The sequence below is a fragment of the Bufo gargarizans genome, chromosome 7 (genome assembly GCF_014858855.1).
Source record: "Bufo gargarizans isolate SCDJY-AF-19 chromosome 7, ASM1485885v1, whole genome shotgun sequence".
Taxonomy (NCBI): domain Eukaryota; kingdom Metazoa; phylum Chordata; class Amphibia; order Anura; family Bufonidae; genus Bufo; species Bufo gargarizans.
The window spans coordinates 68,047,864-68,063,113 of record NC_058086.1 but is presented as its reverse complement, the minus strand read 5'-3'; the positions used below and the strand labels follow the sequence as shown (position 1 = coordinate 68,063,113).

The 15,250-nt window shown below is 46.9% G+C and overlaps 1 protein-coding gene across 1 annotated transcript in view; it reads right to left on the bottom strand.

Annotated features, from left to right (window-relative positions):
- WNK2 (WNK lysine deficient protein kinase 2) overlaps positions 1 to 15,250 on the bottom strand; it is a 171,354-nt gene that overhangs the window by 64,578 nt on the left and 91,526 nt on the right. The window contains exons 6-7 of the mRNA XM_044302397.1: positions 13,985 to 14,204; positions 10,737 to 11,010 (exon numbers count right to left, since the gene is read on the bottom strand). Of these exons, the coding sequence (XP_044158332.1) occupies positions 10,737 to 11,010; positions 13,985 to 14,204 (494 nt within the window). The remainder of the gene's footprint in view (positions 1 to 10,736; positions 11,011 to 13,984; positions 14,205 to 15,250) is intronic.

Sequence of the window (15,250 nt, the reverse complement as noted above, 5' to 3'; positions counted from 1 at the left end):
TGCAAAAGGCAGCAACATGTAGGTAAATCCCCTGCAAACAAATGTGGATAGGGAAATGAATTAAAATAAAAATTAAATAAATAAAAATTAACCAAAATCAATTGGAGAGAGGTTCCATAGCAGAGAATCTGGCTTCCCGTCACCCACCACTGGAACAGTCCATTCTCAGATATTTAGGCCCCGGCACCCAGGCAGAGGAGAGAGGTCCCGTAACAGAGAATCTGTCTTCATGTCAGCAGAGAATTAGTCTGCATGTCATAGCAGAGAATGAGGCTTCACGTCAGCCACCACTGCAACAGTCCATTGGCATATATTTAGGCCCAGCACACACACAGGCAGAGGAGAGAGGTCCCGTAACAGAGAATCTGGCTTCATGTCAGCAGAGAATTAGTCTGCATGTCATAGCAGAGAATGAGGCTTCACGTCAGCCACCACTGCAACAGTCCATTGGCATATATTTAGGCCCAGCACACACACAGGCAGAGGAGAGAGGTCCCGTAACAGAGAATCTGGCTTCATGTCAGCAGAGAATCAGTCTGCATGTCATAGCAGAGAATGAGGCTTCACGTCAGCCACCACTGCAACAGTCCATTGGCATATATTTAGGCCCAGCACCCAGGCAGAGGAGGGAGGTCCCGTAACAGAGAATCTGTCTTCATGTCAGCAGAGAATTAGTCTGCATGTCATAGCAGAGAATGAGGCTTCACGTCAGCCACCACTGCAACAGTCCATTGGCATATATTTAGGCCCAGCACACACACAGGCAGAGGAGAGAGGTCCCGTAACAGAGAATCTGGCTTCATGTCAGCAGAGAATCAGTCTGCATGTCATAGCAGAGAATGAGGCTTCACGTCACCCACCACTGCAACAGTCCATTGGCATATATTTAGGCCTAGCACACAGGCAGAGCAGAGAGGTCCCGTAACAGACAATCTGGCTTCATGTCAGCAGAGAATCAGTCTGCATGTCATAGCAGAGAATCAGGCTTCACGTCACCCACCACTGCAACAGTCCATTGGCATATATTTAGGCCTAGCACCCAGGCAGAGCAGAGAGGTCCCGTAACAGACAATCTGGCTTCATGACAGCAGAGAATTAGTCTGCATGTCATAGCAGAGAATGAGGCTTCACGTCAGCCACCACTGCAACAGTCCATTGGCATATATTTAGGCCCAGCACCCAGGCAGAGGAGAGAGGTCCCGTAACAGACAATCTGGCTTCATGTCAGCAGAGAATTAGTCTGCATGTCATAGCAGAGAATCAGGCTTCACGTCAGCCACCACTGCAACAGTCCATTGTCATAAATTTAGGCCCAGCACCCAGGCAGAGGAGAGAGGTCCCGTAACAGACAATCTGGCTTCATGTCAGCAGAGAATTAGTCTGCATGTCATAGCAGAGAATGAGGCTTCACGTCAGCCACCACTGCAACAGTCCATTGGCATATATTTAGGCCTAGCACACAGGCAGAGCAGAGAGGTCCCGTAACAGACAATCTGGCTTCATGACAGCAGAGAATCAGTCTGCATGTCATAGCAGAGAATCAGGCTTCACGTCAGCCACCACTGCAACAGTCCATTGTCATAAATTTAGGCCCAGCACCCAGGCAGAGGAGAGAGGTCCCGTAACAGAGAATCTGGCTTCATGTCAGCAGAGAATCAGTCTTCATATCATAGCAGAGAATCAGGCTTCACGTCACCCACCACTGTAAGAGTCAATTTTCATAAATTTAGGCCCAGAACCCAGGCAGAGGAGAAAGGTCCCGTAACAGACAATCTGGCTTCATGTCAGCAGAGAATCAGTCTTCATATCATAGCCTAGAATCAGGCTTCACGTCACCCACCACTGTAAGAGTCAATTTTCATAAATTTAGGCCCAGAACCCAGGCAGAGGAGAAAGGTCCCGTAACAGACAATCTGGCTTCATGTCAGCAGAGAATCAGTCTTCATATCATAGCAGAGAATCAGGCTTCACGTCACCCACCACTGCAACAGTCAATTGTCATAAATTTAGGCCCAGCACCCAGGCAGAGGAGAGAGCTCCCGTAACAGAGGATCTGGCTTCATGTCAGCAGAGAATCAGTCTGCATGTCATAGCAGAGAATGAGGCTTCACGTCACCCACCACTGCAACAGTCCATTGGCATATATTTAGGCCTAGCACACAGGCAGAGCAGAGAGGTCCCGTAACAGACAATCTGGCTTCATGTCAGCAGAGAATCAGTCTGCATGTCATAGCAGAGAATGAGGCTTCACGTCACCCACCACTGCAACAGTCCATTGGCATATATTTAGGCCTAGCACACAGGCAGAGCAGAGAGGTCCCGTAACAGACAATCTGGCTTCATGACAGCAGAGAATCAGTCTGCATGTCATAGCAGAGAATGAGGCTTCACGTCACCCACCACTGCAACAGTCCATTGGCATATATTTAGGCCTAGCACACAGGCAGAGCAGAGAGGTCCCGTAACAGACAATCTGGCTTCATGTCAGCAGAGAATCAGTCTGCATGTCATAGCAGAGAATGAGGCTTCACGTCACCCACCACTGCAACAGTCCATTGGCATATATTTAGGCCTAGCACACAGGCAGAGCAGAGAGGTCCCGTAACAGACAATCTGGCTTCATGACAGCAGAGAATCAGTCTGCATGTCATAGCAGAGAATGAGGCTTCACGTCACCCACCACTGCAACAGTCCATTGGCATATATTTAGGCCTAGCACACAGGCAGAGCAGAGAGGTCCCGTAACAGACAATCTGGCTTCATGTCAGCAGAGAATCAGTCTGCATGTCATAGCAGAGAATGAGGCTTCACGTCACCCACCACTGCAACAGTCCATTGGCATATATTTAGGCCTAGCACACAGGCAGAGCAGAGAGGTCCTGTAACAGACAATCTGGCTTCATGACAGCAGAGAATCAGTCTGCATGTCATAGCAGAGAATGAGGCTTCACGTCACCCACCACTGCAACAGTCCATTGGCATATATTTAGGCCTAGCACACAGGCAGAGCAGAGAGGTCCCGTAACAGACAATCTGGCTTCATGACAGCAGAGAATCAGTCTGCATGTCATAGCAGAGAATGAGGCTTCACGTCACCCACCACTGCAACAGTCCATTGGCATATATTTAGGCCTAGCACACAGGCAGAGCAGAGAGGTCCCGTAACAGACAATCTGGCTTCATGTCAGCAGAGAATCAGTCTGCATGTCATAGCAGAGAATGAGGCTTCACGTCACCCACCACTGCAACAGTCCATTGGCATATATTTAGGCCTAGCACACAGGCAGAGCAGAGAGGTCCCGTAACAGACGATCTGGCTTCATGTCAGCAGAGAATCAGTCTGCATGTCATAGCAGAGAATCAGGCTTCACGTCAGCCACCACTGCAACAGTCCATGGTCATAAATTTAGGCCCAGCACCCAGGCAGAGGAGAGAGGTCCCGTAACAGACAATCTGGCTTCATGTCAGCAGAGAATTAGTCTGCATGTCATAGCAGAGAATCAGGCTTCATGTCAGCCACCACTGCAACAGTCCATTGGCATATATTTAGGCCTAGCACACAGGCAGAGGAGAGGTTCATTCAACTTTGGGTAGCATCGCAATATAATGGTAAAATGAAAATAAAAATAGGATTGAATGAGGAAGTGCCCTGGAGTCCAATAATATATGGTTATGGGGAGGTAGTTAATGTCTAATCTGGACAAGGGACGGACAGGTCCTGTGGGATCCATGCCTGGTTCATTTTTATGAACGTCAGCTTGTCCACATTGGCTGTAGACAGGCGGCTGCGTTTGTCTGTAATGACGCCCCCTGCCGTGCTGAATACACGTTCAGACAAAACGCTGGCTGCCGGGCAGGCCAGCACCTCCAAGGCATAAAAGGCTAGCTCTGGCCACGTGGACAATTTAGAGACCCAGAAGTTGAATGGGGCCGAACCATCAGTCAGTACGTGGAGGGGTGTGCACACGTACTGTTCCACCATGTTAGTGAAATGTTGCCTCCTGCTAACACGTTGCGTATCAGGTGGTGGTGCAGTTAGCTGTGGCGTGTTGACAAAAGTTTTCCACATCTCTGCCATGCTAACCCTGCCCTCAGAGGAGCTGGCCGTGACACAGCTGCCTTGGCGACCTCTTGCTCCTCCTCTGCCTTGGCCTTGGGCTTCCACTTGTTCCCCTGTGACATTTGGGAATGCTCTCAGTAGCGCGTCTACCAACGTGCGCTTGTACTCGCGCATCTTCCTATCACGCTCCAGTGCAGGAAGTAAGGTGGGCACATTGTCTTTGTAGCGTGGATCCAGCAGGGTGGCAACCCAGTAGTCCGCACAGGTTAAAATGTGGGCAACTCTGCTGTCGTTGCGCAGGCACTGCAGCATGTAGTCGCTCATGTGTGCCAGGCTGCCCAGGGGTAAGGACAAGCTGTCCTCTGTGGGAGGCGTATCGTCATCGTCCTGCCTTTCCCCCCAGCCACGCACCAGTGATGGACCCGAGCTGCGTTGGGTGCCACCCCGCTGTGACCATGCTTCATCCTCATCCTCCTCCACCTCCTCCTCATCCTCGTCCTCCTCGTCCTCCAGTAGTGGGCCCTGGCTGGCCACATTTGTACCTGGCCTCTGCTGTTGCAAAAAACCTCCCTCTGAGTCACTTCGAAGAGACTGGCCTGAAAGTGCTAAAAATGACCCCTCTTCCTCATCCTCCTCCTCCTCCTCCTGGGCCACCTCCTGTTCCATCATCGCCCTAAGTGTTTTCTCAAGGAGACATAGAAGTGGTATTGTAACGCTGATAACGGTGTCATCGCCACTGGCCATGTTGGTGGAGTACTCGAAACAGCGCAACAGGGCACACAGGTCTCGCATGGAGGCCCAGTCATTGGTGGTGAAGTGGTGCTGTTCTGTAGTGCGACTGACCCGTGCGTGCTGCAGCTGAAACTCCACTATGGCCTGCTGCTGCTCGCACAGTCTGTCCAGCATGTGCAAGGTGGAGTTCCACCTGGTGGGCACGTCGCATATGAGGCGGTGAGCGGGAAGGCCGAAGTTACGCTGTAGCGCAGACAGGCGAGCAGCGGCAGGATGTGAACGCCGGAAGCGCGAACAGACGGCCCGCACTTTATGCAGCAGCTCTGACATGTCGGGGTAGTTGTGAATGAACTTCTGCACCACCAAATTCAGCACATGCGCCAAGCAAGGGATGTGCGTCAAATTGGCTAGTCCCAGAGCTGCAACGAGATTTCGCCCATTATCACACACCACCAGGCCGGGCTTGAGGCTCACCGGCAGCAACCACTCGTCGGTCTGTTGTTCAATACCCCGCCACAACTCCTGTGCGGTGTGGGGCCTGTCCCCCAAACATATGAGTTTCAGAATGGCCTGCTGACGTTTACCCCGGGCTGTGCTGAAGTTGGTGGTGAAGGTGTGTGGCTGACTGGATGAGCAGGTGGAAGAAGAGGAGGAGGAAGCCGAGAAGGAGGAGGTGGCAACAGGAGGCAAAGAATGTTGCCCTGCGATCCTTGGCGGCGGCAGGACGTGCGCCAAACAGCTCTCCGCCTGGGGCCCAGCTGCCACTACATTTACCCAGTGTGCAGTTAGGGAGATATAGCGTCCCTGGCCGTGCTTACTGGTCCACGTATCTGTGGTTAGGTGGACCTTGCTACAGATGGCGTTGCGCAGTGCACACTTGATTTTATCGGATACTTGGTTGTGCAGGGAAGGCACGGCTCTCTTGGAGAAGTAGTGCCGGCTGGGAACAACATACTGTGGGACAGCAAGCGACATGAGCTGTTTGAAGCTGTCTGTGTCCACCAGCCTAAATGACAGCATTTCATAGGCCAGTAGTTTAGAAATGCTGGCATTCAGGGCCAGGGATCGAGGGTGGCTAGGTGGGAATTTACGCTTTCTATCAAATGTTTGTGAGATGGAGAGCTGAACGCTGGCGTGTGACATGGTTGAGACGCTTGGTGACGGAGGTGGTGGTGGTGGTGTTGGTGGTACATCCCCTGTTTGCTGGGCGGCAGGTGCCAACGTTCCTCCAGAGGCGGAGGAAGAGGCCGAGGCGGCAGCAGCAGAATAGGCCGAGGCGGCAGCAGCAGAAGAGGTAGCAGGGGGAGCCTGAGTGACTTCCTTGGTTTTAAGGTGTTTACTCCACTGCAGTTCATGCTTTGCATGCAGGTGCCTGGTCATGCAGGTTGTGCTCAGGTTCAGAACGTTAATGCCTCGCTTCAGGCTCTGATGGCACAGCGTGCAAACCACTCGGGTCTTGTCGTCAGCACATTGTTTGAAGAAGTGCCATGCCAGGGAACTCCTTGAAGCTGCCTTTGGGGTGCTCGGTCCCAGATGGCGGCGGTCAGTAGCAGGCGGAGTCTCTTGGCGGCGGGTGTTCTGCTTTTGCCCACTGCTCCCTCTTTTGCTACGCTGTTGGCTCGGTCTCACCACTGCCTCTTCCTCCGAACTGTGAAAGTCAGTGGCACGACCTTCATTCCATGTGGGGTCTAGGACCTCATCGTCCCCTGCATCGTCTTCCACCCAGTCTTGATCCCTGACCTCCTGTTCAGTCTGCACACTGCAGAAAGACGCAGCAGTTGGCACCTGTGTTTCGTCATCATCAGAGACATGCTGAGGTGGTATTCCCATGTCCTCATCATCAGGAAACATAAGTGGTTGTGCGTCAGTGCATTCTATGTCTTTCACCGCTGGGGAAGGGCTAGGTGGATGCCCTTGGGAAACCCTGCCAGCGGAGTCTTCAAACAGCATAAGAGACTGCTGCATAACTTGAGGCTGAGACAGTTTCCCTGGTATGCATGGGGGTGATGTGACAGACTGATGGGGTTGGTTTTCAGGCGCCATCTGTGCGCTTTCTGCAGAAGACTGGGTGGGAGATAATGTGAACGTGCTGGATCCACTGTCGGCCACCCAATTGACTAATGCCTGTACCTGCTCAGGCCTTACCATCCTTAGAACGGCATTGGGCCCCACCATATATCGCTGTAAATTCTGGCGGCTACTGGGACCTGAGGTAGTTGGTACACTAGGACGTGTGGATGTGGCAGAACGGCCACGTCCTCTCCCAGCACCAGAGGGTCCACTAACACCACCACGACCATGTCCACGTCCGCGTCCCTTACTAGATGTTTTTCTCATTGTTATGGTTCACCACAACAACAAATATATTATTTGGCCCAATGTATTGTATTCAAAATCAGCGGGATATAAATTTGAGGCCTAGTATTTAGGCGCTGGGTGACCGGTATGGATTTAGTGACAGAATTAGACTTGGAAATGCACAGAAGCGTGTGTGTGAAGTTATTCTGAATGACCCTATGTGCACCTTCAATATTATATACCCTTTTAGGGATAGATTTCAAATAGCTCTGATATAGCAGAAACCACTAAATTATGAAATTGCTAAATTGGGAATTGTACTTCAACCCAGAACAAAAAATGTGCTTTGACGGACACTAAATATCTTGCCCAGCAACAACAGTACAGCGGTGGGTAACGAGAGATTTAGAGGGAATTAAATTTGAGGCCTAGTATTTAGGCGCTGGGTCACCGGTATGGATTTAGTGACAGAATTAGACTTGGAAATGCACAGAAGCGTGTGTGTGAAGTTATTCTGAATGACCCTATGTGCACCTTCAATATTATATACCCTTTTAGGGATAGATTTCAAATAGCTCTGATATAGCAGAAACCACTAAATTATGAAATTGCTAAATTGGGAATTGTACTTCAACCCAGAACAAAAAATGTGCTTTGACGGACACTAAATATCTTGCCCAGCAACAACAGTACAGCGGTGGGTAACGAGAGATTTAGAGGGATTTAAATTTGAGGCCTAGTATTTAGGCGCTGGGTCACCGGTATGGATTTAGTGACAGAATTAGACTTGGAAATGCACAGAAGCGTGTGTGTGAAGTTATTCTGAATGACCCTATGTGCACCTTCAATATTATATACCCTTTTAGGGATAGATTTCAAATAGCTCTGATATAGCAGAAACCACTAAATTATGAAATTGCTAAATTGGGAATTGTACTTCAACCCAGAACAAAAAATGTGCTTTGACGGACACTAAATATCTTGCCCAGCAACAACAGTACAGTGGTGGGTAACGAGAGATTTAGAGGGATTTAAATTTGAGGCCTAGTATTTAGGCGCTGGGTCACCGGTATGGATTTAGTGACAGAATTAGACTTGGAAATACACAGTAGCGGGTGTGTGTGAAGTTATTCTGAATGACCCTATGTGCACCTTCAATATTATATACCCTTTTAGGGATAGATTTCAAATAGCTCTGATATAGCAGAAACCACTAAATTATGAAATTGCTAAATTGGGAATTGTACTTCAACCCAGAACAAAAAATGTGCTTTGACGGACACTAAATATCTTGCCCAGCAACAACAGTACAGCGGTGGGTAACGAGAGATTTAGAGGGAATTAAATTTGAGGCCTAGTATTTAGGCGCTGGGTCACCGGTATGGATTTAGTGACAGAATTAGACTTGGAAATACACAGTAGCGGGTGTGTGTGAAGTTATTCTGAATGACCCTATGTGCACCTTCAATATTATATACCCTTTTTGGGATAGATTTCAAATAGCTCTGATATAGCAGGAACCACTAAATTATGAAATTGCTAAATTGGGAATTGTACTTCAACCCAGAACAAAAAATGTGCTTTGACGGGCACTAAATAACTTTCCCAGCTACAACAGGACAACGGTAACGAGAGATTTAGAGGGATTTAAATTTGAGGCCTAGTATTTAGGCGCTGGGTGACAGGTATGGGTTTAGTGACAGAATTAGACTTGGAAATACACAGTAGCGGGTGTGTGTGAAGTTATTCTGAATGACCCTATGTGCACCTTCAATATTATATACCCTTTTTGGGATAGATTTCAAATAGCTCTGATATAGCAGAAACCACTAAATTATGAAATTGCTAAATTGGGAATTGTACTTCAACCCAGAACAAAAAATGTGCTTTGACGGACACTAAATATCTTGCCCAGCAACAACAGTACAGCGGTGGGTAACGAGAGATTTAGAGGGAATTAAATTTGAGGCCTAGTATTTAGGCGCTGGGTCACCGGTATGGATTTAGTGACAGAATTAGACTTGGAAATACACAGTAGCGGGTGTGTGTGAAGTTACTCTGAATGACCCTATGTGCACCTTCAATATTATATACCCTTTTTGGGATAGATTTCAAAGAGCTCTGATATAGCAGGAACCACTAAATTATGAAATTGCTAAATTGAGAATTGTATTTCAACCCAGAACAAGAAATGTGCTTGAACGGACACTAAATAACTCGCCCAGCTACAGCACTAGGGACAGATTTAGCTGGATATAAATTTGAGGCCTAGTATTTAGGCGCTGGGTGACCGGTATGGATTTAGTGACAGAATTAGACTGGGATATGGCCAAAAAATGAACAGACTATTGCTGGTTAAATGCACTTGGTGTGACAGCTTCACCCTGATGTAGGCTTTAGCCAAATAACAACCACACCATTGAGGGTTAAATGCACTTGGTGACAGGCGCAGCTTGCCCCTGATTTTGTATATGGCCAAAAAATGAACAGACTATTGCTGGTTAAATGCACTTGGTGTGACAGCTTCACCCTGATGTAGGCTTTAGCCAAATAACAACCACACCATTGAGGGTTAAATGCACTTGGTGACAGGCGCAGCTTGCCCCTGATTTTGTATATGGCCAAAAAATGAACAGACTATTGCTGGTTAAATGCACTTGGTGTGACAGCTTCACCCTGATGTAGGCTTTAGCCAAAAAACAACCACACCATTGAGGGTTAAATGCACTTGGTGACAGGCGCAGCTTGCCCCTGATTTTGTATATGGCCAAAAAATGAACAGACTATTGCTGGTTAAATGCACTTGGTGTGACAGCTTCACCCTGATGTAGGCTTTAGCCAAAAAACAACCACACCATTGAGGGTTAAATGCACTTGGTCGCAGCTTGTGCTGGCGCACCACAAGACACAAAATGGCCGCCGATCACCCCAGAAAAATGAGACTGACAAACGGTCTGTGCAGCCTAAAAACAGTGAGCAATTGAGGATCAGCAGCTCAATGATCCACAGCTGCAGATCGATCAGTTAATCAAGTCCTTTGGAGGAGTTAATCTGCCTAATCTCGCCCTACTGTCGCAGCCGCAACCTCTCCCTACGCTAATCAGAGCAGAGTGACGGGCGGCGCTATGTGACTCCAGCTTAAATAGAGGCTGGGTCACATGGTGCTCTGGCCAATCACAGCCATGCCAATAGTAGGCATGGCTGTGATGGCCTCTTGGGGCAAGTAGTATGACGCTTGTTGATTGGCTGCTTTGCAGCCTTTCAAAAAGCGCCAAGAAAGCGTCACAAAAGCGCCAAGAAAGCGACGAACACCGAACCCGGACTTTTACGAAAATGTCCGGGTTCGGGTCCGTGTCACGGACACCCCAAAATTCGGTACGAACCCGAACTATACAGTTCGAGTTCGCTCATCCCTAATTAGGACCCATCTAGTTCCTAGGAGCTGCTTGCACAAATACGGTAAGCACATTTTAAGGAATGCTTCTGCCCTTGCAGGATATTAGGGCAACTGGGAACCACACATTCAGTGTCCAATAAATTTTTTACCCCTTTAAAAGCTTAGGCACTACAGCTGAAGCGCGTGAATGCAGTGTAGGAACTTTATATTAGGGCATATTTTTTTTGCAAGTTCAGGGAAAATACTTACATGCTACTGAAGTAATGCTGGCGGGTAGTTTGGGCAAAAAGGAATGCTGGTCAATCTCAAGTTCATCCGCTTCATTTACCATGTGTTGACCTATGTGGGAAGAATGGGCCAATGGTGCAAGTGGTATCTGGGGCGCATTCATTTGTTCCAGCCCCTCAGGATCACCACTCTCTTCCCGAATCCTTGACCGTCTCCATTGGATTAACGCCACTCGATCTCGTATCGACTTTCCCACAATTTTTACATCGCTCTCATGAAAAAACCCTGATTCAACCTTAAAAAAAAAATAAAAAAATTATATGATTTATATCCAAGTCTGCTCATTAAATTGTACTGCCAACTTAACATGACACAAAAATCAATGCATTTTATGTACCTAACCCTTCCAAACATATGTCCAACTTTTGCTTCTTGGCTGCATCTTTTCCTTCAAAAGCTGGATAACAACCAATAGGGTCAGGTTAATACTGCCACAGCTGCTATCACCCTACTTCCCAGACCCCAGAAAGCTAATATGTCTAGTAATGGAGGGATACAATGCGAGGTATGTGTCACTGCAAAAGCTAGACAGATGTATTCTTCAAGAACATGGGCAATCTTGGAAAAACTGTTGAAACCAATGGTTCATTTAGGCTTTTAGAATGCTGAGATTTTTTCCATCTTTGAGTCATGTTCCAGGAGACATGACATTTGTTTCCACTTATTTTTAAATGGGTTGGTCCATATGGTATATTGATGGCATATCGCTCCTCTGGGATCCGCACCTATCTAGAGAACAGGGTCCCTCGAAGTGAAGAGGAGAACACATGTACTCCATCGCTATGGAAGTTTCAAAAAAAAATAGTCAAACAAGGCTGTTTCTTCGAAAGCCCCATATTGGTGAATGGGGATTGCACAGCGCTAGTGCGGCCATGGCTGCATTCACTGTTATGGGACTGTTGGAAATAGCTGAGCAGGCGTTCGGCTATCTTCAGAACTCCCATAGCGGGGAATGGAGGGTGGCCGTGATGCTCTCTGTTCACTTCGGGGCCCTGTTCTGGAGACATGAGTGGGTCCCACATGTGAGACCTGCACCTATCCGACAGTGATGGCATATAGTAGTAATATGCCTTCCCTGTCAAATAGGAGGGGTCCCACCACTGGAACACGCACCAATCTAGAGAAGTGGGCCACCAAATCAAAAGGAGAACACACTGGGTGTGCAAGGCATGCCCTCCATTCATTTCTATGGAGTTTCAAAAAAACTGCATCCCTTGACTATTTTTGAAAGTCCCATATTTGTGAATGGAGAGCCCACCATGCAAGAGCGGCCCCTGCTACATTCATCACTATGCGACAGCGGGAAATAGCCGAGCCAGTACTTGACTATTTTCGGAAAATCCTGTATAGGTTCTTTGTTCACTTTCGAGGCTGGCATTTATGGCATAGCCTTGTGATGTGCCATCAATGTCCCAGATGGGCCAACCACTTTAAGAGATATATATATATATAGATATATAGATAGATATATATATATATATATATATATATATATATATATATATATATATATATATATATATATATATATGTTCTAGTTTTTTGTTCCAATTCTTTTTAAATAGAATGTGCGAATAATTTGCCATTTTTTATTCCGGTGGGGTTTAAGACTGAAGACCTCGTTTTTGGTCATGCTATGATTGCTATTTATCACAGTATCACAAGGGTTAAACAGCCAGCTCCCTTCCTGCTCCTTCTGCATGATAATCGATTCCCTGATGCAGGGTCAACGTGAGCCCCATCCCTAAGAGGATGACTATTGCACCATCAATGGCCACTTGTGCTGTGCCTGCATTATCTCTCTACAGCACGTCATCCTCTGTAATCAAAAGGATAATTGATCCAAGTATTGATGTCTTCTTCTTAGAATACAAAACACGGTATTGATCCAATTAGAAAAAGCCATTTTCATCCCTTGTTATTAAAGTATTTCCTAGGCGTCTAATACTTGATCTTGCAAATATTGAGAACAATGTCGGCTTAAAGGGGTAGTCACAACCCAGCTCATTTATGTCACATACGGTAATAGATGTGGAACCAACCTGTAAGTGAAGAATGGGGGTCCCCTGACGCCTGCCTCTCCTGATGAGGCAACCTGCCAGGGAACGAATTGAGAGGTTGCCATGCATGTGCACGACTTTCTCTATTCAGACCTATGGCAATTGCAGAAACAGCTAAGCATGCTTACTCAGCTGTTTTTGTAATTCCTAAAGAAATGAATGGAGAGAGCTGCATATGTACATGGCCAACCTCTCCTTTCATCCTCCACCTGGACATGGTGGTCACCTCACCAGGGGCCCTCCATTCTTTACATTACGTCCCAGGAGGGAGATATCTCACAGGCATCTTTGGCCTATTCTTGGATTTTTGATAAATGTCTATAATGCAATTATACTGTATTTTTTTTGCTCCTCAAGACCTTTTCAGCCCAAAACTGTGTACAGTTTCTTGCACAGTGTTTCCATGAAACAGCATGGGGGGCAACAGAAAGTAGGGACATCCGATTGTCTCCTACAAGCCAGCAGAGCCAAAATATTACTCCAGCAAGAAAACAAAAAAACAAAGCTACAGTATAAGAGAATAGGACCGCTCATGAAATGTCTGTGTTATAAACAAAATCGCAGATTCTTTATGCAACTCCTTTAAGGGATACTGTTAGAAGTTTCAACCACGCTAAACTGCTGACAGCACTAGGTAGGTGCTAGTGACAGCTGGACAAACATACTTTTTGTGGAGCTTTTATTAACATGAGTTGTGTGAATATGAAATTTTATTCTGCCAGATTATGCTCTTGCAAGTGCCCAGTAGGCGGAGCTTCACTGTGAAGTCTTCTCTGTATTGAGCTCCTTGACAGCCCCTTACCTATACTCTGAGTGGTAGTTGCAGTTGTTACTGGGTTTGATGCTACAGAGAACACACAGAGCAGGGGGAAGGGGAATGTGAAGCAGCTCAACGAGGAGAGCACTTCACAGTGACGCTCCACCTCCTGGGCACTTGCAAGAGCAGAATAAAACTTATATTCACACTACTCCCTGTTAACAAAAGCGCCTCAAAAAGGTATGTTATGTTTGCTTTGCCCTCCCCAACCTCCATCTAGTGTTGTCAGCAGTTTAGCACAGTCAAAACTCCTTCTAATATATTGCTTAAAGTGGCTCCAAGGTAGAGCATCATTTGAAACAAAAGGTTGCCCTTTAAATCAGTGCTTTTACCATTTCTTGTGCAACATCTTCAGGCGTTTCCTTCTCCAAGTCAAAAGTAAACTCAATGGCTCCATTATCTTTGGGTTTCCCTTTCAACTTCTTAGGGTCTTCGACCCACAGTCTTAAGGCAATCGTGGACTTCCTGCCGTTGTCTTCCTCTGCAAGTTCCACCCTCACCCCAGTGTCTTCAGCAAAGAAAGCATGGCTTAATAGGTTTTTGATTTCATATCTGAAACATGGAAATCCAAGCTGTAACTATAGATATACCATCAGAAAGCAAAAACTAGATCTTCCAGTATCAAAACATTTTACTGAGGCCAAACACTCAGAAAGGGATCTACGGTTTAGAATTCTAGAACAGATACCCACTTTGAGACGGGGCGGGGATAGGACCAAATTACTTAAAAAGGAGGGAACTCTATTGGATTTATACATTAGAAACTTTGAAGCCTCAAGGTCTAAATGTGGAATTTAGGGTAATTTAGTAATCTCCACCATTTATGTATGTGGTTGTTACCTGTACCTTCACTTGTGGAAAACATGTGCTATGTTTTCTAATTGTCTTCTTCTTAGGACAGCAATCATTGATTCAAACATCAGGAACAGTCACACGTGGTGAGGAATGGAGGGACCATGCAGGCGATCCATGATTACAGTACTATACATAACTTTGCCCCTTGGGTGTTCTCCATACACTCCTGGGGGATTGGCATGGATGCAGAGGATGCTGGCAGGTCTGAAGGTGAGGGAGTGCGGTTTGACACCCCACTGCTTTTCCCCTCGCGGACATTCCGACACGGAGACTGATGGTCACTCGTGGGTCTTCCGTGTTCTGACCAGCAACTCCTGCATGAACTGTGGAGCTTCGATTCAATAATTTGTGTGTCTCTATCTTATTCACTGAAGAAAAAAATAAAGGGGCATGCCGGCCTGTAAGGGCATGAGTATGCGCCCTACTTACTAGTGAGCAAGCGGACATTTTTTATGTGGTTTCCATACCCCTGACGTACAATTTCGTGTCTCGCGACAGCACAAGCAGCGGCGCATGCGCAGGCCGCTTTTCTGGACGCCAAGCAGGTTCCATCACAACCAAATGTGACGATTCCACATGTTTTTAAGGTTTTAATCAAGTTGCTATTGTCACCCACTGAGCACCTGATCTATTTTTATTGACAATCCTGTATGGATATTAACACTGTCACTGTTTTTTTTTTTATCATGTTATGCACTTTATACGAGATGACTAGTAATGAACTTTGAGACAATCATGACCAG